Below are 24,719 nucleotides of genomic sequence, written 5' to 3'. Positions count from 1 at the left end.
GAGCCTTCTCCTATGGGATGCAGAGTTAGAGTTCATAAAAAGAAAGTTGATAAAAGGCTTAAACATCAGGTTTAAACAAAGGTCAGTGCTCAGGGAAAGGTAAGGCATGCCAAGATAGGTGTAGGCATCACAGGACAGACACACCGACACACCAAAGTATCTTAGTAGCAACTACATTTTGGAAGTTTCTTTAATTGACTCGCTCAGTGCACTGCCCTTTTCCCTTGGTGATATCAGAGGCTGTCTCCAGTGGTGCCTTGGACAGAATTGTCATCTTATAAGATTAAAAAACAAGGGTCATGCAGGTACATTTCAGGGTTAAGACACAACTCTTACTGTAAATGGGGCTTCTGGTTAGAGTCCTAGAAAACTGTAGTTGTACATGGTTGAATAGCCTCTAGGTGGTGACTTTTTTCAAATGTTATAACTGCTTCTACTTTTCTCTTCTCATGGATTTGTGTGCGTGCATGTGTGCATGCTTGTTCATGTGTGTGCATACATGTTCACATATATGTGTTTGCATGTTCACATGCATGTGTGTGCAGGTTCACATGTGCATGTTTGTGAGGTGTCAGGAATCTTTTTATTGTTCTCCAACCTTATTCTTCTTAGGCACGGGCTCTCGGTCAAGCCTAGCATTGGCCAGACTGTAGCTAGTCCTACTAGGCAGACTACCCTGTCTCCTACTTCTGGGGCAACCATGCCTAGTCCACACTTTCTTGGATTCTGGAGACCAATGCCCATCCTCTTGCTTGTTTGCCAAACACTTTCAATGCTTAGCTGTCTCTCCAGCCCCACTTCTTTCTTTAAGGAGCTGTGCCTAAGACTCTGAAGAAATCAGTTATAACTTCATGCTTAACTTTTTCATATCTTAAATGAAGATGTTATATATATATATATATGTATATATATATATGTATATATATATATATATGAAATTTAAAATTCCTATATAGAGTACATGGCAGAACAAAGACTTTAAAAGTCAATGAACTTCAAACTCAAATGATAGAAATTATCCAATCTATTAAAAAAAAAAGGGTAGCTGGAGAGATGGCCCAGCAGTTAGGAATAGGTAGTATGCTCATAAAAAAGGACCTGAGCTTGATTACAACACCCATGTTAACAGCTGACCTATCACGCCTATGTCCCCCTCCTCAGGCACCTGCAACTTGCAGGCACACATACCCACAAACATATGCATAATTAAAATATTTTTTAAAATCTTTAAAAATTAATACCAAATTTGAAAAATTATCAACAGAACCTAAACCCAGAGGGCAGTGAGGACTGGGGTAAAGTAGTATCCCCTGGACATGCAATGGCTGCTGTGCTCACCAAATCAGGGCAGTCGTGGTTGCTTGCACAGGCCCTGCACAAGATCAAGCCAGTCAGCACTGTAGCCTCAGTGGGGGAAGGTACGAGAGCCTCACCTCTAGCCGAGGAGTGGACAGTTGATGACTTCTAGGGGAGGAAGAGTTGGTCTTCTGTAGGGGTGTCATCCTGGAAGGTCGACCATGCTTCAGGAGCTGGCCCCACCCCTATGCATATAAGGGGAACAGAAATTGAACTCAGTGGGTTATTTTAAAAAAAACAAAACCAAAGAGGAGTGAAGTGGGCAGAGGTGTGTGTGTATGCGGGGGGAGGGGTGTCCAGGAAGTAGAATTCAGGAAATGGGTGAATGTGATAAAAATACATCATATGCATCTATGAGCTTCTCAAAGAATGAATACGAATATGTTTTAAAAGTCAAAAAGGACTTAGGGGCTAAGGGACATGACGAAGAGGACATGCATACAGGCAACCTAAGAGGAAAACCAGAGTAGGAAAATATACGAGGAACTGATGGCGACAAACCTTCCCAGATTTGTGAAGAACGTAAAGTACAGACTCAACAAACACCAACCAGGGTAAACTCAAAGAAAGCCATGTTCAGACAGGCGTAGTCAAACTACCCAGTCATAGTGGAACTCAGACATGGCTCCCACAGACCCCTCCCTCTGCCACACCCTGTGCAGTCCACACCACCAACACCAACACCAACACCACCAACAACCCACCCCAGCATAGGCTGAACTGCTATGCTGGTCTTTGAGCTGCTGTGACAAAGACCTTCCCTAAAGGGCATGAAGGAGGGGAGGAGGAAGTGTTGATCTTGGCTTGTAGTCTCAGCAGGTCTGTCCGTGGTTGCTGATCCCCGCCAGATTGGGCAGGACATTGTGGAAGTACAAGCATCAACCAGAGATGTCTTTTAACACAGCAGACAGGGAGCAGGGCGTGGGTCTACTGACCAGGAACAACCCTCCTAAAGCTTACACCGTCTCCCAAGGCGGATCTACCAGTTGAGTACCAAGCAGTCAGTGTGTTAAAGAATACTGCTTCCATGATTCGGCGACACTTCTGACCTCTTTCGGTAGCTCGCTCTCTCCCTCTCTCCTTCCATCCGCCTGCGCGTCCTCTACACCTTTGCTTTCCTGGCTTCATGAAACAAGTGGGTGGGTTGGAAAGTGCTTTACGGAGCTGACCAGGCTGGCACTACCACTCCATCTTCACTGGGAGGATAACCATACAGAGATGTAGGTTATTAATTAGTATCTACAAACTTCTCTGCTCCTGTTGGAACAGGGGAGCCTTGTGCAATAGGGATTCTCCTCCCCATGCACTCTGGGTCCATGATAGAAGTGCTGGCCCTCCTTTGTGTAGCCAGAGTGTACCACAAACCTACAGTATCTCTTGTATAGAGTTAGCACATGGGCATCAGTCAGGATCCAGCTCCAAAAGGAAACTACAAAAGTTACTTCAGAGAGAAAATTTAACATAAAGGACAGAGAACTGAAAAATGAAAATCCAGAGAAGCTGGGGCATCCTAAGATGATCATTCCAGGAAGCAAATTGACTGCTGGTGTGGGAACAAGAGGGAGGTGCTGGGTTTACAAAATGCACTGGCTGGAACCAGAGCTCTAAGAGGGACACTAGTGGGTCAGCTGGTGCCAGTGTCTGAACTGCACAGAGATGTGATATGGGAAACCCACAAACAGAACAATGGTTCTACAGTAGCCATTCATGGCTATGAAGAGGAAGGCACTATGGGGGCTGCCACAGCGAAGGGAGCCGGGGCTTCCCTCAGCCTGGTGTTCTTCCTTGTGCTTTTCCACAGTGAAGAGAGGAAACTGGGCTTCTTCCAGGCTTGTGCTCTACTTCTAGAGTGAAGAGGGAGCTGGGGCTCCCTTCAGCCTGGTGCTCTTCCTCTCATGTCCAAAGCATCATCACTTAGTGGTTTCCAGCACCACAGAACACAAGACAGAATAATGGGATTGGGACAGAAATTAGTAACAGTTGCCAACCTCACCGTTCAAGAGTAAAAACCACTATCCAAATTCTCTGTTCAAATTAAGCAACCTTTATTTTCTATCAGACTGGAGCTATTTCCCTAAAGCACAGTTTGAAAATATAGCATAGAACACAGGAAATGTTAGAATTTTTATAGTCCAAAAAACTGCAAGACTAAGAGTTTTCAAGGGTTAGGGATTTCCAGAGGAATTTTGGTTATGGAAGAATTTTTAAATTATTTGGCAGAACATCTTATCAGGGTGTATTCAAGGTATGAGTCAAACTCCATAGGGTGGGGAGCATGTCAAATTCCAGAAGTAGATTAAAGTATGGTCAGCTTGAATTTTGTGGCAAACAGAAATGAACTTGTTCTGACCTTATAACAAAATGGCTTCCATCCTTAAGATTGAGTCAGGCCTGATCCATCACAGTCACACAATGAAGAGGCAGGTCAAAATCCTAGCACTGAGAGGCACTGATAACCAGAGAGGCTGAGGGGGGATGGACAGGAGAGAACTGCAAGACTTCCTTCGGCCTGTACCTCCACCAGTTCTTTCTAAGCACCAGGAGTAAATAGCAGAAGCTGTTCAGATAAATGACAAATAACCAGCCTTACTCATGGTAAAGACTTTTCCAAAATTAGAACCATCTTAAATATGCCTCACTGCTTTCTCTGTTCCTCAGAAACCATGACTAAACTTTCACCTCTGAAGCTCAGCCCCCAGTAACCTCAACCTTGGAACATCTATGGGCCTGATAAAAAGTCTGCACAAGGCTGGAAGACTTCACTAGTGCCAAAGAGATGCCATGAACATCATAGGCCTGATCTAGCCCAGGATATTAAATTAGTATTGCACTTAAGGCTTATCTGCCTCCCCTGGCAACTAGACAGGAGGCACTGAGCAGAGAGCAGGAGAAAAGAAGTTTCCTCATTCTGGCATTTTTGTAATCAAAAAGTTGCCATGAGAAAAAGAAAGAAAAAGGAAAGAAACAGAAGAGATGTGCCTCTACGAAAGGAAATTACCATCATCTAAAACAGAATAATGGCAGGCCGCATACAGCGCAGCAAACCCATGGTTTCAGAGGCACCAGAGCAGCCTGGCAGCATTCAGGAAAGAGAGGGGTTTTAGTCTATCTACCGCCTTTCTCTGAGCCAGATCATCTTTACCAGAGACTAGAACCATCATGGGTTTATGTGTTTAGAACCACAGGCTCAGAATAAAACAGACATCCAATCAGTGAATTGTGGATCATTATGTTGACACCAAGTCACAAAAAGTATCTAGAATTATGACCAATAAATATTAGTGGAGAGTGCAGAGATGTATCAAAGGCGATGTGAAGAGTAACTGTTACAATAAGCACAGACTCCCTGCTGTGCTGTGAAAGCTGGGACTTGAAAGAATAAAAGTTACTCTGTTGCAATAGTGGCAAGCACATACTGTGGATAAGCAGTTGCTTTCTGATTGGATCTGAGGCCCTGCTACACAGGAGAGAATTCCTGTCTGGCAAGGTAAACCTAATCAAAAACTCATGGCTAGGGATGTCGTAGCAAAACTACTGCTGACGTTGCTGCTGCTGTTGTTCATTTTTAATGTCTCCTTTAGAGATAGGGTCTCACTGTGTAATCTAGGGTGGCCTAGAACTCATTGTGTAGACCAGAGTGGCCTAGATTTTACAGTGATCTACTTGCCTTTGCCGCCCAAGTCCTACGATTAAAGGCGTGTGCCACCACACCCAGCTATTGGTGCTGTTTTACTAACTGAACATGATGTCCCTGTCAAATTGCCTTCTAAGTATTTATGCTTAAATTGCCTTGTAAGTATTTATGCTTCTGCCCATAGGTCAGGGCTACTGTCACCTTTGGTCAGAGAAGCTTCTCTTTGTGGTGGATGGTGATTACTGCAGAGACTCATAATAAATGACTTGAAAGCTGAAACCTAAGTGGGATGCCTGTATCTCCTCCACCAAGACTGCTCAGGGAACATCACAGAAGAGGGGTTGAGAGCATAGAGGTGGAGTGCTGTGGGGTACTTTCTTGCAAGTATGACGCACTCCTTACACTCCCGTTCTCAGCAGCTCTGAACAGCAGCATGAGACCTGCCAAAGATTTCATTGAGTCCAATAACTGTTGCGATGGAGGGGAAGAGGATGAGGCCCCACCCTTCCTGAGGAATTAATGATTGCTAGCAGAGAGAGAGGTATTTTCTCTTCTGGTTTAACCACAGGTAAGGTAAATAATGCTCTTCTATTCACGTTCTTGTAAGCAACCCTAGTTAAATCCAATAAGTCACAGTAAAAGAAAGAAGAAAGAAAAAAAGGAAAGAGTGGGGAGAGAAATAGGGAGGGAGAAAGGGAAGGCAGGAGGGAGAGCTACATAGTTGATATAAAAGGCTTGGTTCCCAGTTGTTAACACTGGGAGATGATGAAACCTTTAGGGAATGAGGCATCTGGGTAGTCTATAGGTTATTAGTGGTGTGAAATAACCCCTCCCAACCCTGGTTGGTCCTGTGTGACCCCTTAAGGCCTGATGAGATATTACCAGAAGTATTCAAGCCTGGTCCCTGCCACCCTCGTTCTGCTTCCCAGGCGGAGATGTAATCTGTGCCACAGTCTATTCCACACCGGTGCATCCTCTCTTCTCTGTAACACACTCATTTAGGGCCCTCACCAGAATGGGCAGAACCACCAGGGTAGCCACAGAGTTCACCTGCAAGAGCGAAGGCCAAGCAAGGGAAAAAGCACGTTTGCTTCCTCCGTAACGATTTATTCTAACCACTACCAGATGTGCAGACTGCAGTCCTGTGCTTGACCTGCACAAATTCAATGTTTTTTAGAGTAGACAGCATTTGTCTTTCTGTGACTGTCTTGTTTTATCCCCTGGGTTCATCTACATTATTGAAAAGACAAGAGACACATGGTTTATGGTACCTTTCTTCTAAGACACAAACTCTGTAAGAACAGGAACTAGCATAAGGTAAGAAACCAACACACATGTGTTCTGAAATGAGGCGTGCCTAGTTCAATCTACATTTATGTGTGAGAATTGCAAACACAGGACTTAATCAGCAAGTATTTTAATGGTTAGGTCTGTGCACCAGTCAAGCTGATCAGCTTTACTCCTCCAAAATTTACTATAGTGCAAAGATAAGCAGTTTTCTTCAAGTGTTCTTTACTTGGGCCTGGGGTATAGCTTAGTGTTGATGGTTTGCCTCGCATGTTCAAGTCCTGAGTTTGATCCCTTTCACCACAAAAAATAAACAAGACTAGCATGCTTGGTTCAGTTGTTCATAACTATAAAAGTATGACTCTTCAGTGGTCATGATTCAGATGCCTGCTCTAAGTGGGGTTCTCAAAGACTACAGACAATAACATCACCAGTTTAATAGTGCCCGACATAGAAAATACAGATTCAGAAGTTCGAAATAAAGTACAACCTCTTCAAGTTTCATCTAGGACTAAGCTACTCACTTTTAACAGAAACAATCATAGATCGGTAACTTGTCAAAATGCAGAAAACAACTGACCTGTGGCATCCAGGCCCGACTGATGCATCTGCAACACAAGCCCTACCTAAAGCCTCAGGGAACATTACAGAAGAGAGCTCAGAATAATTGAAGGAGCCAGAGGATCAGGATGCCTGCTGCTAGATAGCATCTTCTAGACATGACAGAGAAGCTTCAGCTACATGGTTACCTAAACAAGATCTGCACAATGACACCACCAGTGGATACAAAGTGTAAAGGGAAGAAATGTAACAGGGCACATGCTAGGTAAGGAGCTACAGGCAATCAATGCTCCTCAAAGACAGAGAACCAGTTTTCTCAATGAACAAGCCCTCTGATTGGTTGTCCAGTCCCAAGTGGTCAGCCCTAAACATGTACGTAGGAGCAACACCAAACAGACTCAGTAAGGTAGATGTGTGTGTGCGTGTGTGTCCATGTGCGCGTGTGCATTCATGTGTGTGTGTGTGTGTGTGTGTGTGTGTGTGTGTGTGTAACAATAATAAAGAAGTCGTACTTTGTTTTTAGGATGAGAGTTAGAGGGAAAGGGTAGTGGACATGATATAAATAGAGTACTCATATATGAAATTCTCATGAAAAAGATAAATTTTAATTTTTGAAGTTACCCCCAAAGTTTACAGATAGTAGGCTAGGGAGTCTGGTAACAAATGTTGTTGGTAAGTAGTTAGGAAGTCACCAATATTTAATGTAGCAGAAGAAAGAATCTTTCTATAATCCAAAATGTCACACTGTTTCACTGTTCCCTCTCGGGTGGGGGGGGGGAGAGACAGAGAGAGAGAAAGAGAGAGAGAGAGAGAGAGAGAGAGAGAGAGAGAGCTTATGTTCTTATTTAGAATGATTTTGAAGTTATCCTTTTTTAGGGTTTTCAAGGAAGCACTACTGAGAATGGTAACACTGCAGCAAGAAATAGTGTTCCTTGTGTCTAAAAACTAGAACACTTATAAATGAGGCCTAGAACAGCCTGCAGCAGGAAGTCTGTCCTGGCCTGGTGGAAGGACATGTCAGATTGAATCAGTACAAGGCTACATCTGCCTGCTAGCCAATGGGGTTTCAATTTATGTGGATAAAAATAAAAAAGTTCAGTAGAATCAAAATTATTCCGTCTAGGGAAGAAAAAACTTTAGCTTTTAAATGGAAGAGTCTTTGCTACTTTGTGGGTTCTTCTTTTTCCTACCCTTTATTCCCACCTCCACCCCCTGGTTTTACACCCTAACACTAGATAGGAGAAGAACAGGGAGGGAGGGGAACGAGAATCCTGAATCTAATTTCTTTCCATTTGTTTCTTCTTTGACCACAGCTACTAACAAAAAACAACCAGCCTCCCTAAATGGTCAACAAACACCCCCCCCACACCTCTTGGTGCCCTTGTATTTATGATTTATATATCCTCTGAAAAGTCCTCAGGATTCCAAACATCACACAATCTCAGAAACTGTCTGCAGCTGACGCAACCACGCCTCTGCTAGAGCACGAGGCAAATCATAGTCAGCTGCTGCAGCCCTGCATCCCTACACTTGGGATTAAAATGAAAGCACATTCTTAACAACATTTTCATGTTTTTTAAAGAAGCCAAATTTTCAGAATTCTCAAAAATGCAACTACAGCCTCCATAGAGGATTTTGTACGTTGTATGTTGTTTCCATGTATTTCCATCTATCTGGTTGTAACTAAGCTGTTTACCAAATAGGTTAGATAATTTAAAAATGAAATAAGTTTTTCCACTTTAAGTGAGATGTAAGCATCTTTTTGCTTACTGTTTTCTTAGTGTACACTTCAGATACATTAAGTTTCAAAATTACCTTTGTGACATAAGAACTATAACTTTTACTGTACACACAGATGCCCTCAAATTTTTTACATAGTGGATATTGTTGGCATTCTGTCTAAGCTCCACCCCCACAGCTACCTGGGAACAGCCAAGTATGCTCCGCCCCACAGTTGCCTAGCAACAGTCAGCTATGCCTAACTATAAAGGGGCTGCTTGCCCCCTCCTCTCTTACCTCCCTCTTACTCTTTGTTCTTCTCTGTTCTTGCCCCCTTCCCTCTTCCCACTATGTGCCCATTGCTGGCCTCTATTCCTCTCCTCTCCTCCTCTTCTCTCACTAAACCTCTCCATGTGGAACCATGTTGTCTGGGTGTGTTCTGTCCGGCACAGGCCAAGATTTAAACCCTAACAGATATTAAAGTAAGATAAGTCAGTGCTAGCTGCTGTGGCTCAGAACAGTGCTGTCTGTCCTGAGAATTCCGTTCAGTGCATATTCAGTTCTGTACTACATTCAGATGTGGTCCGGCTTCCAGATCTGTCCTCTTACCAAAAATACCCTCAACGAGGCTAAAAGGGATTCTCCCCAACTGTACTTCAATAGAATATTGTAGTCTTTACTAATATTCTATTGATTCTGCCCAACCTGCTGAGGGGTCTGAACCACGATGTCCTTGGGTGGAAGAGACATGGGCTTATGAGAGACTTACATCTGTGATGGTTTGGTGCACTTATGGTCCTGTATGGTGCACATAGAAAGGTTTGATTAGCAGCCTATGGTGCCATTGTAGGACCTCTAGAAGTATGGCCTAGTTGGAGGCTTGAATGGGTATTGAGGGCATTGGGACTTGTGTGTGTGTGTGTGTGTGTGTGTGTGTGTGTGTGTGTGTGTCTGTGTCTGTGTGTGTCTGTGTGTCTGTCTCTCTCTCTCTCTCTCTCTCTCTCTCTCTCTCTCTCTCTCTCTCTCTCCCCCCTGTTTTGTGACACCATAACTTAAACAGCTCCCTCTGCCACATGCTACCACCAGGATACACTGATTGCCACAAGCCCCAGAGCAAGGAAAATCACGACCAAAGCGTGTTCAGTTTTCTGTCCATTCGGCACAACTTGACTAGAGTCATCTGGGAAGAGGAACCTAAGAAAATTCCTTCATCAGGTTTCCCTGTAGGAAAGTCTGTAGGGTATTTTCTTGATTAATGATTTCTGTAAGAGGGTTCTGCCCACTGAGTGGTGCCACCACTGGACAGGTGGTCCTGGGTTATATTTTTTCAAGAGCCAAGTGGGCACTCCTGTAATCAGAGTTAACAGTGGTGTCTGCATCAGTTCCTGACTCCAGGTTCGGGCTTTCAGCTCCTGCCCTGGCTTCTTTCAAAGATGGAATCCTGAGCTGTAAGAGGAAATAAGCCCTCTCCTCCTCACACTAGGATACAAAGTAAATCCTTCCTCTGTATAAGCTGACTTGGGTTGATTCTCGGAGACAAAAGGCTGACCAACAAAAGAATCCTTTCAAAAAATCAATGTGAGGCTCACAAAATGGCTCAGCAGGTAGAGGTGTCTGCCAGGAAGCCTGACAGCCCCGGGACTCATGGAAGGAGAGAACTGACTCTCACAAGTTGTCCTCTGACCTCCACATATGCGCGCGTGCACACATACACACGCAAGGCATACAAACACGAGACATACATAAATGCAAAAAAGTTAAAAATACAGTAATCATAGAAAATCAGAGATTAAATTAGTCTTTTTAAAATTGTGTTTCAGTTATTCATTAGTGAAATTATGACTAAAGCCATTACTACTTTTATTCTTATTGTTATTATTATTATTATCATTATTATTTACCAATGCCAGTTCGGAGAGAACATAGTGGACCAACCTGAAGTGGGTAGTGAGTGGCGACTTAGGTGGGACCGAGGTACAGAGTACTGGTTGCACTGGGAGGAAGCTGATATACTGAGAACCACTGACTGAGGCAGTGGCTGGAGAGAAAATGGAGCCTGATGGTATTAAACGGTTTGTGATATCATTCTTTTTAGCTCAGACTGGCCTCAACTTCACTGTGTAGTCGAGGGTAAACCAGAACTGTGCCTGTAATCAGGTTGCAAGGTTACAGGAGCACAACTCCACACCCGCTTTCTGTGGTACTGGTTTTCCGGCCCAGGTCTTCTTCATTCAAGGTGAGCATTCTGAACGTGGGCTGAGGTACACTTCCAGCTTCGGGTTTCAAGATTTTCTGATACAGACACAGTCGTAAGAGGGCAGGAACAGCGGCCTAGGGTCTCAGGGATTCCAGCTACACGGAAACTTTTGTATTGGTTATTTTTCATTTCTATGACCCAGTGTGAGAAAGAACAACTCAGGGAACAGAGGCTGTCTTAGCCTACAGTTTCAGACCATCCTATACCCATGTGCTTGGGTAGAAAACCATGGCAACAGGGACATGGGTAGAGACAGCTGTTCACATATCCTGCCTGACAGGAAGCAGAGAAAGTTGTAGCAAACGAAAAGTGGCCACCATGAAATATAATTGCAGAGATACGCCACGCCACAATAAATCCTCCCACCAGCCCCTGCCTCCGACCTTTCACCACCTCCTAACAATACCTCATACTGAGGGCCCATGGAAGAGTATCCATCCATCACAACAGAGGACTCACTCCTCCTCCTTTTGAAATTTTGTCTTTACTATGTTGTCCTGGCTACTCTGGAACTCATGAATACAACAGTATTCAGATACTATCCTTCCCAAAGAACCCAATTTTCAATGTTGTCTTAATTTGAGGTTCTCTTTGTAAATTCTTTATTTACAATTCTTGAAAATTTTGTGTACTGCATTTCGGTCATACTCTGTCGCTTTCCTCAACTTCTTCCAGATCCACCCTCATTCCATCTACTCAACTCTGTGTTTCTTAAGAGTATATTCTGATGACCATTCTCCCCTCCCGGATTGTTCCCATCTCTCTACCTACCTGTCTCTCTCTCTTAAAAAAACAAAACAACAAAACAACAACAACAACAACAAAAACCAGAAAAACACACATGGAAACCAAAATATACAAGCAAAAGACTAATGAGACAAAAAAGTGGTCAAAGCAATTTGAGACAAAAAATATCTCCAAAAATAGCATTTCCAAAAAATTCATTTTCTGTTGGCCACCTACTACTGGGCATGGCTTACCTTCCATGACCAATGTGCCCAGTGAGACTCAGAAGGGAACTGAACAAATGAGAAATGATCTGGGTCAAGGACTGGAGTTAGAAAGTTTGCTTTTTAGGTACAGCCAACAAATGGAGAAATGGAGAAAACAAGACCGGGAAGTGAGGAGAGACCATGAGGGTGCTTTGCTGAGCTTGTCTGACAGCGTTGACTGCTTCTTGTGGTACCAATGTCACTGAATGAAGGTCCTCTGAAGCCCAGCAGAGCACAGCTGGGGTAGAATCCACTCCTACCACAGGAGTGTGAGAAATGGTTATCCTCACTTCACAATAAGAGCCCCGAGGACAGAGGTTGATGCCTTTGTCAAGTTGGGCATCAGCCTGGAGTACCAAGTGTGCCAAGTGCAATATCTCCAAGATGGCCCCTTCCTCCCTCTCCTAACAGTCAGGACAGACATCTTACACACCATCTCCATCTCGCCTCTCCCTCTGACCTTTATGTTTGCCTTTTTTCCCAGCAAAAATGGTGTGCTTTCATCTACATTTTTTACATCCTCCTCAGACGCAGGAAAGCTTGGCTGTAAGTCTCTGCTCTCGACTTCTAGTTTGGGTGGGGAATAACTAGAGAAGGCACAGACAGAGGGCTGGTGTTTCCTAATTTTTGTAGCTGGACCTAAGTTGGCTCAAAGCGCCTTTGAGGACAGTCAGTTTTATCTCTCACACATGCCCTCTGGGGGTGATCGCACAGTCAGGCTGGTACCACGCTGACCTGCAGGGAAGCGAGCTCTTAGGGCTGCCAGAAAGCCTCTGGCAAAGAAGGTGGCCACAAGGGAGCTCCAAGCCCACTCAGAGCCAAGAGATGGCCTTTTCTATCCCACACAGTGATTCCGGTTTTAAAATTGGGGCAGCCTGCTGGAAGAGACTTGTATATCTCCAATCTAACTATACATCCTGAAGAGACAGTCAGCCCCACGTCTTCCTGAAGGGCACCATACCCAGTGACAACAGTACAGAGGCCAGGGTCACAGAAATGAACTGTGGGAAAGCATGTCCTGGCAGAAAGAGTAGACAGCTAGGGGAGGCATTAGACCCGACCTCGCACATTACCTCACAGATGATCTCTGAGTGGGGAGAGAAGCTGTTCTGGTGGCAGAGTGTTTGGGCTCATGGCCTTTTGGTGGGCGGTAAGGGGGAGGGTGGAATGAGGTCAAAAAATCACCAATGAAGATTAAGGACAGGTGAGCACTGAAGTTGGAGGGGTGAGAAAGATATGAAACCTTCCTTGTGAAGAAAGAAACTAGGCGGGGCCGGGGATTTAGCTCAGTGGTAGAGCACTTACCTAGGAAGCGCAAGGCCCTGGGTTCAGTCCCCAGCTCCGAAAAAAAAGAACCAAAAAAAAAAAAAGAAACTAGGGACTTTAAAGCACAGTGAGCGAGCAGGTCTGAGACGCCTGCTCCACAGTTAATGGTTACTGTTCTTATGAAGGATCAGGGTACTGTTCGAAGCCATGTTGGGTGAATCACAGATGCCTACAACTCTAGCCCCAGGTGCTTCGATACCCTCTTCTGGCCTCAGTGGGTGCACACACACACACACACACACACACACACACACACACACACAAGAAAAGTAAAACGCAGTGGCTGTTGGGAGGCTGGGAGGGGATGCAGAGGCCAGTGCCGGTCTCAGTGTGCACAGTTGAACTCTTCTCTGGAACCGCACTGGAGCCAGGTGCACATGCACAGGTAGAGTCCTTTTGCTGCTTGATCCATTCATCACAGTCAGTCTAGTGGCTAATCACCATCTCCACCTGAAAAGGGAGAAGAAGCAAGGAGTGGTTGAGTAACGGGAAAGAACGGTCTTCTAAACTGGCATCCCAGGATCCTGCTCAGTTCTTTCGAGAGACTGCTATTTCACTATTCATCTTTGTCTCCCAGATATCCCAAAGTTATGATCAATAAATGTGTGAGATAAATGACAAACTGAACTTAAAGCCTTGAGATTTATTGGACTTGGTGTGTGCCTGCTGCCTTTCAAACCCGAGAGATTATAAACAAGTAGGAAAAACTGTAAGAAGCAGCCAAGACTTTCCTGGCTTATTAATAAATGAAGGCAGGAGCTGGAGAGATGCCCAGTGATTAGAAGCAATTCCTGCTCTTGAAGAGGATATGAGTTCAGTTCCCAGCACCCACATGGCAGCTCACAAACACCTATGACTCTAGTGTCAAGGGATCTGATGTTCTTTTCTGGCCTCCTCAGGCACATACATTATATATAATCTTTTAAAATAAATAAGGGGATAAAACATTGAGAATGAGGTAGCCAAAAAGCTCACTAACCAACATGTCTTAGTAAGGGTTTCCATTTCTGTAAGGAGATACCATGACCAAGCCAACTCTTATAAAGGACGAATTTAGTTGGGACTGGCTTATAGTTTCAGAGGTTCAGTCCATTATCATTTTGGCAGGAAGCATGGTAGCATCCAGGCAGGCAGACATGATGCTGGAGGAGGAGCTGAGGGTTCTACATCTTGATCCAAACACAGCCGGAAGGAGCCTCTCTTCTGGACTTATCGGAGCTTGAGCATAGAACCTCAAAATCCACTCCTACAGTGACTCACTTCCTCCAACAAGGCCAGACCTCCTAATGGTACCACTTCCCATGGACCAAGTATATTCAAACCACCACAGAAAAGTAAGATCTAAAAGACAGATTTCAATTTAAAATAACAATGGTTAGAATGTTTAAACATGTAATTGACATTAACAATTGTATATATAGTTCTGTTGTCTTCTGTTCCCTCTGGGATTTGAAATTTCTTTCTGTATTTGTATGAGAAGGATACAGTTATATTTAAGATTGTTAGGATTTGTAGCCATACATTCAACTGTTAAATCACAGGGTATTGCCTTATGAATCAAGCCATATGCTTTTTCTCCAGTCTTCTCCCCTACAAAGATGCTACTAGCGACAAGAGGGAGGCAAGCCCTTTTGGCCCTGCAGTCACAAAGTGCCAAATCCTTCCCTCTGGTGTCTGGGAATCAAACCGGCAACCTGACTGTAAGCAGTAGAGTATAGGCCACTTATCAAACATACCTGCTGTCTCATGGTATAGAATCTCCTTTGGAAACCTTTAAGAGGGGGTACTGGAAACTGTTTCTCCTGAACCTTCCTGCATTGCATATGGTATTAATAAAGCTCTCCCCCAAAGGACAATTCACCTCATCACCTCCCCCTGGAACCTGCTATCTCTCCTCTCCATGAACTTAAATCTAATATCAACCACTGAGGATGTTACTGTAGTGAGCTTGGAATTTCTCATTTCCTGGGGGAGGGGAGGAAGACGCAGAGAAGGAAGACGAAATGTTTATGGCACCGCACTAGGAGGCTGTGGTGGTCAATTTTGTGTGTCTCCTTCGCTGTGCACAAGATCACATCATCTTGAGAGTGTGAGTGTGGTCTTGGTGACATTAGCATTTAGGGAAGCAGGCTGAGTGCAGCCTTCGCTAAGAAGACAGGCTCATCTAGGACTTGAAGGTCTCAACAGCACAAAACAGCCATCCTTCCTCCCAGTAAGAGAGAACGCTTCATCTCTAAGAGTCACCGCTCGAACCAACACCCTGGCTCTTCCTGTCTCAAACTGTCCAGTCTTCAGAGCGTAATGACAGCATTTATCTCTGGTGGGTCTCAGGCATCCAGAGTCCAGCTGGAGCTTCATCACCAGCTTACCTGAGGCTTCTCCAGCTTGAAGGTAGAGGAACTCTCCAGTCTCCAAAAGTCAGTTCCCAACAAAATACACACTTATTGGCCTGTTATTTTGGGGAGTCAAGACCAATACAGGGGTGAACATAACTCTTTTCTCTCTGTTCTCATAAATATCGGCTAACTTTGGAAAACAAAATTATAATTACTCTGTTTCCTAACTGGACTCCAAATTGAAATTGACCTAAATTTAAAGTAAACTGTAGAGTCCAAGTGATGAGTAGCTAAGTCCTCTCTGCATAATTTCCACTACTTTTGTGTTTGGTAATTTTTATAACCAAATATTTGGGAAAATAAATGTTTTTAAAAGCATTAATTGGAAAAGGAAAAACACTATACTAAGTAAGAAAAATATTTAACAGTGAACAAGAAAAAGCAGTAAACCTTATTGGACTCAGCAGCCTGAATCTGAGTGTCCCTCAAAGACCAACGTGGTAAAGGCTTGTGGCACTATTTGGAACGGATAAAACCTATAAGAGGTGAGGCCTATACCTTCTATAGCCAGGCCTAACTCCCAGGGGAGGGAGGGGCCATCAAACCGCGCACAAAACTTTCCACCCAAAATGTGTCCTGCCTACAAGATGTGCAATGATAAATATGGAGCAGAGAACAGCCAACTTGAGGGTTCATGACTGCCCCGACCTAAGGCTCTTTGCACTCAAAAAGGCCAACCCCTGACAGTCTGTGATACTCTGCTATGCTTGCAGACAGCCTAGCATAACTGTCTCCTAAAGTAGAAACTTCTAGTTCTTTGGAAAGTTAGTTATGTCAAACTATGTGTTGGGCACATAGGTGAAAGGATATCTCATTAAGCAATCACGTGAAAGTGGTTTCCAGAAGCAGACACAGGTAAAAGGTTGTTTTTGATATAGCAAACACGTGGAAGGATCTACGGTGAAGGAGTATAAATATGACCCCACGGACAGTGGGAGACGAGCACTGAGCACTGGTTGGTTTGCTCAACCTCACTATTCTGTACCAGAGGCACACATGTAGTGGTTCGCCTTACATAGCACTGTTGAGCTCAACAACGCTGCCATTGGCAGAAACTCACCCAAGAATGTCTCATGAAGTTCCTCTGGCAGCTTGTGACTTCTGTGACCTTGCCTTAGGCCAGTTGGTGAGCCTGGTGGTTTCTTCAGGATTGAACTACAGCTGCTGGTTCATGGCCAGCGTCTCTTTGCTGAAAGGACTGGGCTGTAGCTGCTGGTTCGTGCCTGGTGTCTGCCTGCCTAGCGGGCTGGTCTGCAGCTGCTGAGACATGTTTGGTGTTTGCTACAGGACTGAACTGCTGCCCAAGAAGATCAAGCTTTCCCCCAAAGAACTATTACTGAATGGATTCACTTCCTTCATATCCTAATAACTTTTCTTTCCCACTACCTCTGCTGGGTGGTGGGCTAGAGGAGAGGTTGAACCCTTATTAAAATTAGGTTGCAAAAAAAATTATACCTACAGTCACCTGAGAGGCTTCATCCTGCAGCAGATAAAAACAGATAAAGAGACCAACAGCCAAATATCGGACAGAGCTTGGGGAGTCGTGTAGAAGAATGAAAGGTGTGATTGAGAGGTTGGAGAATGGGGGGAGGAATCAGAGGCACCAGAAGAAAACCTATGGGGGCTCACAGAGACTGACTCACGGATCTAGGCTTCCTACACATTTATAGCAGATGTGCAGCTGGGTCTTCATGTGAGTCCCCTAACGGTTGGAGCCTGGGCTGTCTCTGACTCTATTCCCTGCCATTGAATCCCATTCCCCTACTAGGACTGCCTGGTTGGGCCTCCGGGGAACAGGATGTGCTTAGTCCTGCTGGGATTGGATATTCCAGGGTGGGTTGGTACCCAAGTCACTCAGAGAAGGGGAGGCAGTAATGAGGGGAGGGATTTCTGAGGGTGGAACTGGAAGGGCACTGTGACTGGGATGTAAAATGAATAAATAAATAAAATAATAATTAAAAGAGGCGGTGTCTAGAAGGAAGAATCCAGGTCACTGAGAGGACACACACACCTGAAGGAGAGACTGGCAATCCTGTCCCTTTCTGGCTCTCTTTTCTTCACAGCCATGATAAGGGAGTAGCTTGCCCTGTCACTCCCATCTTAACGTTCTGCCGGTCACGGGTTCAAAAGCAGCAAGTCATCTACCTCGGAACTGAAACCTCAGAAACTATAAGCAAAAACAAAGCTTAATTTGGTCAGGCATTTTGTCATAGCAATAAAACCTAACACATGAGAATTTTAAGTAAAGGCTAGAAAGATAGATGGTTCAACTGTTAGGAACACTAACTGCTCTTCCAGAGGACCCAGGTTCAAGTCCCAGCATCCCCCATAGTGGCTTCTGTAAGTTCAGTCCCAGGGGATCCTCTTCTGGCCTTCTTGGGCATTAAGCTTGTGTGTGTGTGTGCATGCAGAGAGAGAAAGACAGAGACAGAGAGACAGAGAGACACAGAGACAGAGAGAGACAGAGACAGAGAGAGAGACAGAGAGAGAGAAACATCCATACATATAAAAGTAAATAAAATACTTTTAAAAAGTTTATTTCAAATGCTCCCAAGGAATGAAGGCGAGTGTCTTGGTTTGGGTTTTACTAGTGTACAGAGATACCATGACCACAGCAACTCTTAGGAAGAAAAACATTTAATTGGGGCTGGGTTAGTTTCTGAGGTGTAGTCCCTTATCATCATGGTGGTATGCGGGCAGACATGATGCTGGAGGAGCTGAGAGTTCTATAATCAGAATCCGAAGGCCTCAGGCAAAGAATGCCAAGCTGGGCTTGGAGTGGCTGGACAAGCATCTAAGACCTCAAAGCCTCCACAGCTCCTCCAATAAAGCCACACCTACTAATAGTGCCACTGCCTATGGGAGCCATTTTTATTCAAGACACCACAGCAATGTATGGGATTTTCTGTAACTATGCTCCTCTCGAGATTCTGCTCTAAACCTGACAAGCTCTCCTTTCATCACTGAGGAGGGACATCACCAGGGAGGGAGACCTTACTGTCCACCAACCTCACCTGTAGACTTATCTGTAGACATCTCCTTTTCAGTTTTCCCCGGTCTTAGGGATGAATTATATACCCTGCTTTCCAAGACCAATTCAATGACCGTAACCTGATGCCCTTCATTTTTCAATCTTGCTCTATCTGTCCTCTGTTTTTCTTACTGCTTCCCCACAAAATTTAAAACTGGTTAAGAATCGTTTCTGAAGTATCGTTTTGTCTCAAATAGACAAGAGGTCCCTACCGTGATTGTTAATGGTGAGTGGCTGAACTCCCGAAATGAAAAAGAGAAAGTGAGCTCAATACCAGGATTCATCTCTCTTAACTGCAGACACGATGTGACCTGCTGCCTCACTCTCCTGCCGCACCATGCTGTCCCTGTTATGGGAACTTTTAGTGTGAACTAAAGACATGTTGTGATATGATCATGAGCCTATGGGGTCAGAGAGTGAATATGGTGGTTTGGATGAAAAATGTGTCCCATAGGCTCCTGATGTTTGAACACTTGGTCCCTGGGTGATGGTGGCACTGTTGGTGCAGCCTTCATAAGGAACTACGTCACTGGGGGCAGACTCTGAGTGGTTAAAGCCTCATTCTACTCTGTTTACTTTCTGCTTTGTACTTATTAAAGATGTGTGATCTCAGGGTTGGGGATTTAGCTCAGCGGTAGAGCGCTTGCCTAGGAAGCGCAAGGCCCTGGGTTCGGTCCCCAGCTCCAAAAAAAAGAACCAAAAAAAAAAAAAAAAATGTGTGATCTCTCAGCTTCTTGACTCCATGCCTGCCACTTGCTGCCATGCCTCCACCATACCACGAGTGAGTCTATTCCCGTGGCCATAAGCCAACAATAAACAACTCACTTCCTCAGCTTACCTTTGGCAACAGTGTTTTATCAAAATAGCAGACAACTAATACACCTGCCATGGTGGGCTGCATCCTTAACTCTGAGCTAAGACAAACCCTTCCTTTCTGAGGTGCTTAAGTCGGGATTCTTGTCACAGCAGTGAGAAAAGTACAGCACAATACAGAAGATTGTATTGAGAAGTGAGATCACTCCCATGAGAAACCCAACCACATGATTAGTGACTCTCTGGAACAGGTCTTTTGGAGGGGTGTGAAAGAACTTGGAGCCGTGAGCTGCAGAAGTCCTAACAGAGATCAAAGGGCTATTATAGAGGGGGAGCAGAAGATTAATATATCAATATAAAAAGGTAAGCTCAGGCTAGTCTAGAGATATCAATAATCTGATGAAAGATATCTGAGGAATAACCACCCAGCCAGGTATGTCAGCCAGTCACAGGTCAGCCCTGGGAAGGCCAACCTGCCAGGCAGCTGTGTCCGGTGCAGGTCAACTGACCCTAACCCAACAGTCTGGTATAAATGAGTACACTCTGGAAAGCTTGTAAACTGTCCTGAGTCTCCATTTGTAATATCTGCACTGGGTTACAAAAGATTTGAAAGATACTGGCCAAAGCTCCCTAGTTCTTCATTCCCTCTTGTTTTGTGAAACTGAAAGTTACTGACAAGGCTGCTCACAATGATAGGCAATGCAGAGTCTTAAGTTTTTTATTGTTACAATAAAACACCATGACCAAAAAGCAAGTTGGGGAAGAAAAGGTTTATTCAGCTTACACTTCTATATCACTGTTCATTATTGAAGGAAGTCAAGACAGGAACTCAAACAGGTCAGGATCCTGGAAGCAGGAGCTGATGTGGAAGCCATGGAGGGTGCTGCTTACTGGCTTGCTCAGCCTACATTTTTATGGAACCTAGGACCACCAGCCCAGAGATGGTACCACACACAGTGGGCTGGGCCCTCCCCCTTTGATCACTAATTGTTGAAAAAATGCCCTGCAGCTGGATTTCATAGAGGCATCTTCCTTCTCTGATGACTCTAGCTTGGGTCAAGTTGACACAGAAAACCAGCCAGTACATGCAGCTACACGGAAAGTTGAGAGAGGAGGTAAGAGAGAGGGAGGACAGCAATGGACCCTTTAAAATCTGAAGCCCTTGAAACTATTTCCCTGAACTCTCTTAAGTGTTCTTGGTATCTTCCAATAGGTCTTTCATCAAGTCGTTTCAGAAAAGTGTCCACTTACTTGAAACAAGTGTCAAGTTCTTTATCTTTATAAACCGTATTAAGGCCTCATTTCCCCACTGTTAACTAATATATTCCATTTCCCTCAATAATCCTGACAAGTAGGTATTTAATATAAGAAGAGAAAGTAACAATGTTCCTCTATGACTTAGTTCGACTTAATGCCTCCTTTTAAAAAGAAATCTTTTTATGTGCATGGGTGTTTTGCCTGCACATATGTGTGTGCGTTGTATGCACGTCTAGTCCCTTGGGAGGTCAGAAGAGGGCACTAAATCCTTTGGAACTAGAGTTACAGATGGTTGTGAGCTGCCACGTGGGTGCTAAAAATTGAACCTGGATCTTCTGGAAGAGCAGCCAGTGCTCTTAATCACTGAGCCGTACCTCCAATCCACAACTTAATACATTTGTATCTGCTGTATCTCTCTCTATAAAATGTGGACTGCTCCAAAGAAGACTTATAGTTAAAAGCTTAATTGTCAAAATAGATATCATCAAATATTGTTCACTTTGTACCTACTATGGTTTTCTAGTCCTTCATTCTAGAGAGCTGTCCTCTGGGACACAGTAGCTGTGTCACCTACAGTGACGGGTGGGTAAAGGCTGAGCTAGACGTCTGACATGCAGAGAATCTAGTGAGGCCTTTGGAACAGGCAGTGAACAGCCCATGCATCTGGGCCTGCAATAATCAGTGAGAGCTAAGCAGAGAAGCAGTGCAGCCTTGCTGTGAACAGCTCCTGACGCCAATATCAAAGCTGTAAGTGCGTGACACTGGGGTATGTCTCTCAGCAAGACAAACTTTTTTTCTCCGTAACTGCAGAGAAAAAAGGCGGGAAGGCTGTGTTGTGGCCTGCATCCCAAATTCTGAGACCCACAAATCTGCCTGGGGTTGAAACAAAATAACAGTTTTTTCTGATAAATCAAAATCAGTGGAATAAAATCAAGACACCGCTGAGAGTCCTGTACGGGGACACGGTAACGGTGGTGTGTCTGCATGTGTGCTCAAAGGTCACAGTTGGAAGCAGTTCATTATAAACCTTCATGCATACAGAGGTCTCCAGAGAAACCGTTTCTTGGTGTTCTAGTGCCATCTCCTTGGTTTCTTCTAGAGGAGCTGACTCAATTTTCTGAGTGGAAACCTTCCATATTGGAAGGACATTCATTAAGACTCAGGAAGCTCCGTGGTTCTCAATCTTCCTGACATTTCGACCCTTTGATACAGTTACATGTTGTGGTGACCTCCGACCATGAGATTGTGTCTTTGCTACTTCCTAACTGTAAATTTGCTACTGTTATGAGTTACCCCACAGGGGTTTCAACCTTCAGGTTGAGAACTGTTGCTCTAGATCATCTTGGCTGTCCTTAACCTCTAAATTTTTCCTAGACTCAGCTAGCCAACTTATACACAGCCTGCTGGGTTTCGTTGAGATTAGAAGAAATCCATAGATCCCTACAGGTGGAGGGAATCTGGAGACTGTATAAGCATCCACTTGGTCTTGTTTCTCAATAGCATGATTTCCCCAGAGTCCTTGAGTGTCTTTTCCAAGATGCATTGCTTGATATAGATATAACGTAAGTCATTCCAAAAGATAGTTGATCTTGATCCCATGGCCTTCTAAATGTTGTCTTACTTGAAACAAAGGTCTCTCCTGTATCCTTGCTTCCAGAGCTGATTTGATATCAAGCAGAAGCCCAGGCGCCATACAACTTGGCCAATCCCCCATCTTTGTCTTATCTTTGGTCTTTGTAACTCTGAGAAAATATTAAAACTGGGGGCGGGAGGGATTTAAATATTCAACAGATCAGTACCCCACCCATCTCAAGGGACATTATTAACCCTTGAAGCTCTCTTCCCCACCCAGGGGCTTTCCTTCTCTCCACTTAGAAGTAGACATTCTTCCAGATTTTCTTCCTAGAGGTTTTCTGTTCTGTAATGTCCTTCTCAGGTCAAAGACCATTTTTAGGGTCCATTACTATCATCCTTCTCCATCACGCATGTGCGCACGCACACACACACCTTTACACCAAATTCCTTCCCCAAAGGTGAATGCAGTCTGTGGTGTAAATATTCCAGTGAAACCCTTTCACTGCCAAGGTTTACTAATCAAGATAGTCACAAAGGCCCTTGAAACTTCACAATGTTTCGATCCCTAATCTATGTGCAGATACCTTTTTACAGAAAAATGAATGAGCAATGTTTTAGCATTTAAGAGTGTATGGATTAAGAGGCATCTGTTTTGTCTTTTTTTTTTTTTTGTTTTGTTGTTGTTGTTTTTCTTAAATTTTCTTTTCATAGGCTCTAGCTTTTGTTCCAGGACCAAAGGTGCTGATGTTACAGGGCTGAGATGAGTGGTGATCATTAGAAGTTGGAATGTAAAAACAAAGTATCAATGTACAATTCACAGTGAAAATGTTAACAGTCCAAGACAATTGCTGTCCATTTCATTTGTCCATAACATTTCTCCTTGCAGGATATAAAAATCACGGAATTAAAATATTCTTCTTCAGCCTTTTTTTTTTTTTAAAGAAACGGATGCTGGCTGTGGTGGTGCAATCCTTTAGTCCCAGCACTCAGGAGGCAGAGGCAGGCAGATCTCTGTGAGTTCAAGGCCAGTCCCGTCTAAAGAGTGAGTTCCAGGACAGCAGAGGTAGGAATAGAAACCCTATCCCAAAAGGGGTGGAGGGGTGGAGTTTGAGTTGTGGTTCAATAAATAATGGACACATATAGGACTAAAAATCAACTATTTTCAGTACCAGTACCAGTTTCTACACCTGGACAAAATACTCCTTCCCCTTGACAGATAACCTGTCTAATTCTTGTATCCCAGAGTTTTCTGGGCTGAATTCTTGAGTGGATTTGTTATTTCTCAGTAACAGAATTTCCAAGAACAGTTTTAACCTTCAAGGTATTTTTACTGTTACCCCTAAATTCTGCAGGGCACACGTCTGCATATTAAGCCCCGCCCCTTTCCTCTTGAGACCCAAACTGCACTCCTTGCCCTACACAGCACGTCCTAAGCAAATATCCTTAAATCCGGTAAAGAAACGCAGTCCAGTCGATCTTCAACTGGATGCAAACTGCCAGAAGGCAGCCAGCCTTACCTCAGCAGCAGCACCTCTCCACCCTTTCAAGAAACCCAAGCTCCAAGCCACCACCCCTGGCAGTGTCGACCCAGAAATCACTCACCCGGGAAGGCAGAGTTCTGTTACTTCCCCCACTCGTGGCATTCGCCTCTTAGACAGCAAAAGAGAAAGAGCCAAGGGAAATACTGACCCCTCAGTCCCTCTCGGACTTCACCGCAGACGGGAGCTGCCTTGCTGGGTCTTGAGGGCCGGTCTCCTTCGGGAGTGAACCGGTCCTGCCTCCAACCCGAGGATCCCGCTCCTAAGCCAGGGCGCACCTCGCGGGAGCAGCTCCTGTCTGAGGCCGCCGTCCCCGCCGCTCCTCTCCGGAGCAGCTCCTGCCTCCCGGCCCCGCCTCAGAAGGCCAAGTTCCTTCTGCTGAGACCCGGCAGAGTCCGTCTCCCCGCCCTCCATGCGGCCTCGGGCTTCGTCCCTCCGCCGCCGTGCGCCCGGGAGGGAACCGGCCGGCCGGGGACGCGCGGGGTCCCGGCCCTGTCGCCTCTCCGCCCCGCGGCCGGAACCTCCGGAGGGCGGAGTGATCCCGGCCGCCCAGTGAGGAGCGCGCGGCCACGAGGGGCGCTCAGCCGGGTGGCGCGGGGCGGCGGCGGGGGAGGGGGAGGGGAGGGAGGCGGGGCCGGGGCGGGCTGGTGTGGGGCGACTGCGCTACGGCCCGACCGGGGCGGTGATGGCGGCTCCATATTAACACCTCCTCCTCCTCCTCCAACGCGCTCCCGCCCGCCAGCCGTCTCCCCCTTCCCTGACGCCACCTCTCCCCCTCCTCTACCATGCCCGGCATGATGGAGAAAGGGCCCGAGTTACTGGGGAAGAGCCGATCGGCCAACGGCGGCGCCAAGAGCCCGGCGGGCGGCGGCGGCTCCTCGGCCAACGGCGGGCTGCACTTCTCGGAGCCCGAGAGCGGCTGCAGCAGCGACGACGAGCACGGGGGTACCTCGCCGCGCTCCCCGCCCCGCCCGCCC

General features: G+C 45.3%; 1 protein-coding gene and 2 long non-coding RNA genes across 15 annotated transcripts in view; 1 reads left to right on the top strand and 2 right to left on the bottom strand.

Annotated features, from left to right (window-relative positions):
* Positions 1 to 3,930, bottom strand: part of LOC148001890 (uncharacterized) — a 30,764-nt gene extending 26,834 nt beyond the window's left edge. The window contains exons 1-2 of the long non-coding RNA XR_015635816.1: positions 3,707 to 3,930; positions 1,434 to 1,541 (exon numbers count right to left, since the gene is read on the bottom strand). This is a non-coding gene — a long non-coding RNA (uncharacterized LOC148001890). The remainder of the gene's footprint in view (positions 1 to 1,433; positions 1,542 to 3,706) is intronic.
* A 7,469-nt stretch (positions 3,931 to 11,399) lies between these two features.
* LOC102546453 (uncharacterized) lies at positions 11,400 to 24,296 on the bottom strand. 3 transcript variants are annotated; one of them, XR_015635814.1, is made up of 3 exons: positions 23,807 to 24,296; positions 14,112 to 14,473; positions 11,400 to 13,582 (listed from the first exon to the last, which is right to left on the bottom strand). It is a non-coding gene; the product is annotated as an uncharacterized LOC102546453 (long non-coding RNA). The 3 variants fall into 3 exon arrangements; XR_015635813.1 differs by having other exon boundaries at positions 23,894 to 24,296; XR_015635815.1 differs by lacking the exon at positions 23,807 to 24,296 and adding an exon at positions 16,589 to 16,892.
* Positions 24,297 to 24,366: 70 nt separating this feature from the next.
* Positions 24,367 to 24,719, top strand: part of Rcor3 (REST corepressor 3) — a 40,372-nt gene continuing 40,019 nt past the window's right edge. For 10 of the 11 annotated variants that reach the window (XR_015635401.1, XR_015635400.1, XR_015635403.1 and 7 more), the window contains exon 1: positions 24,392 to 24,687. Coding sequence is in view for 5 of the 11 variants with exons in the window: in XM_087581638.1 (XP_087437764.1) it covers positions 24,528 to 24,687 (160 nt within the window). In the remaining 6 variants the exon portion in view is untranslated. Of the gene's footprint in view, positions 24,688 to 24,719 lie in introns of all 11 variants that reach the window. The other variant, NM_001134985.1, reaches the window with a different exon arrangement.

This window comes from Rattus norvegicus, chromosome 13 (assembly GCF_021556685.1).
Source record: "Rattus norvegicus strain SHRSP/BbbUtx chromosome 13, alternate assembly SHRSP_T2T, whole genome shotgun sequence".
In the NCBI taxonomy this organism is placed as follows: Eukaryota; Metazoa; Chordata; class Mammalia; order Rodentia; family Muridae; genus Rattus; species Rattus norvegicus.
Note: the sequence above shows the minus strand (reverse complement) of the source record. Positions and strands in the feature narration are given on the sequence as shown.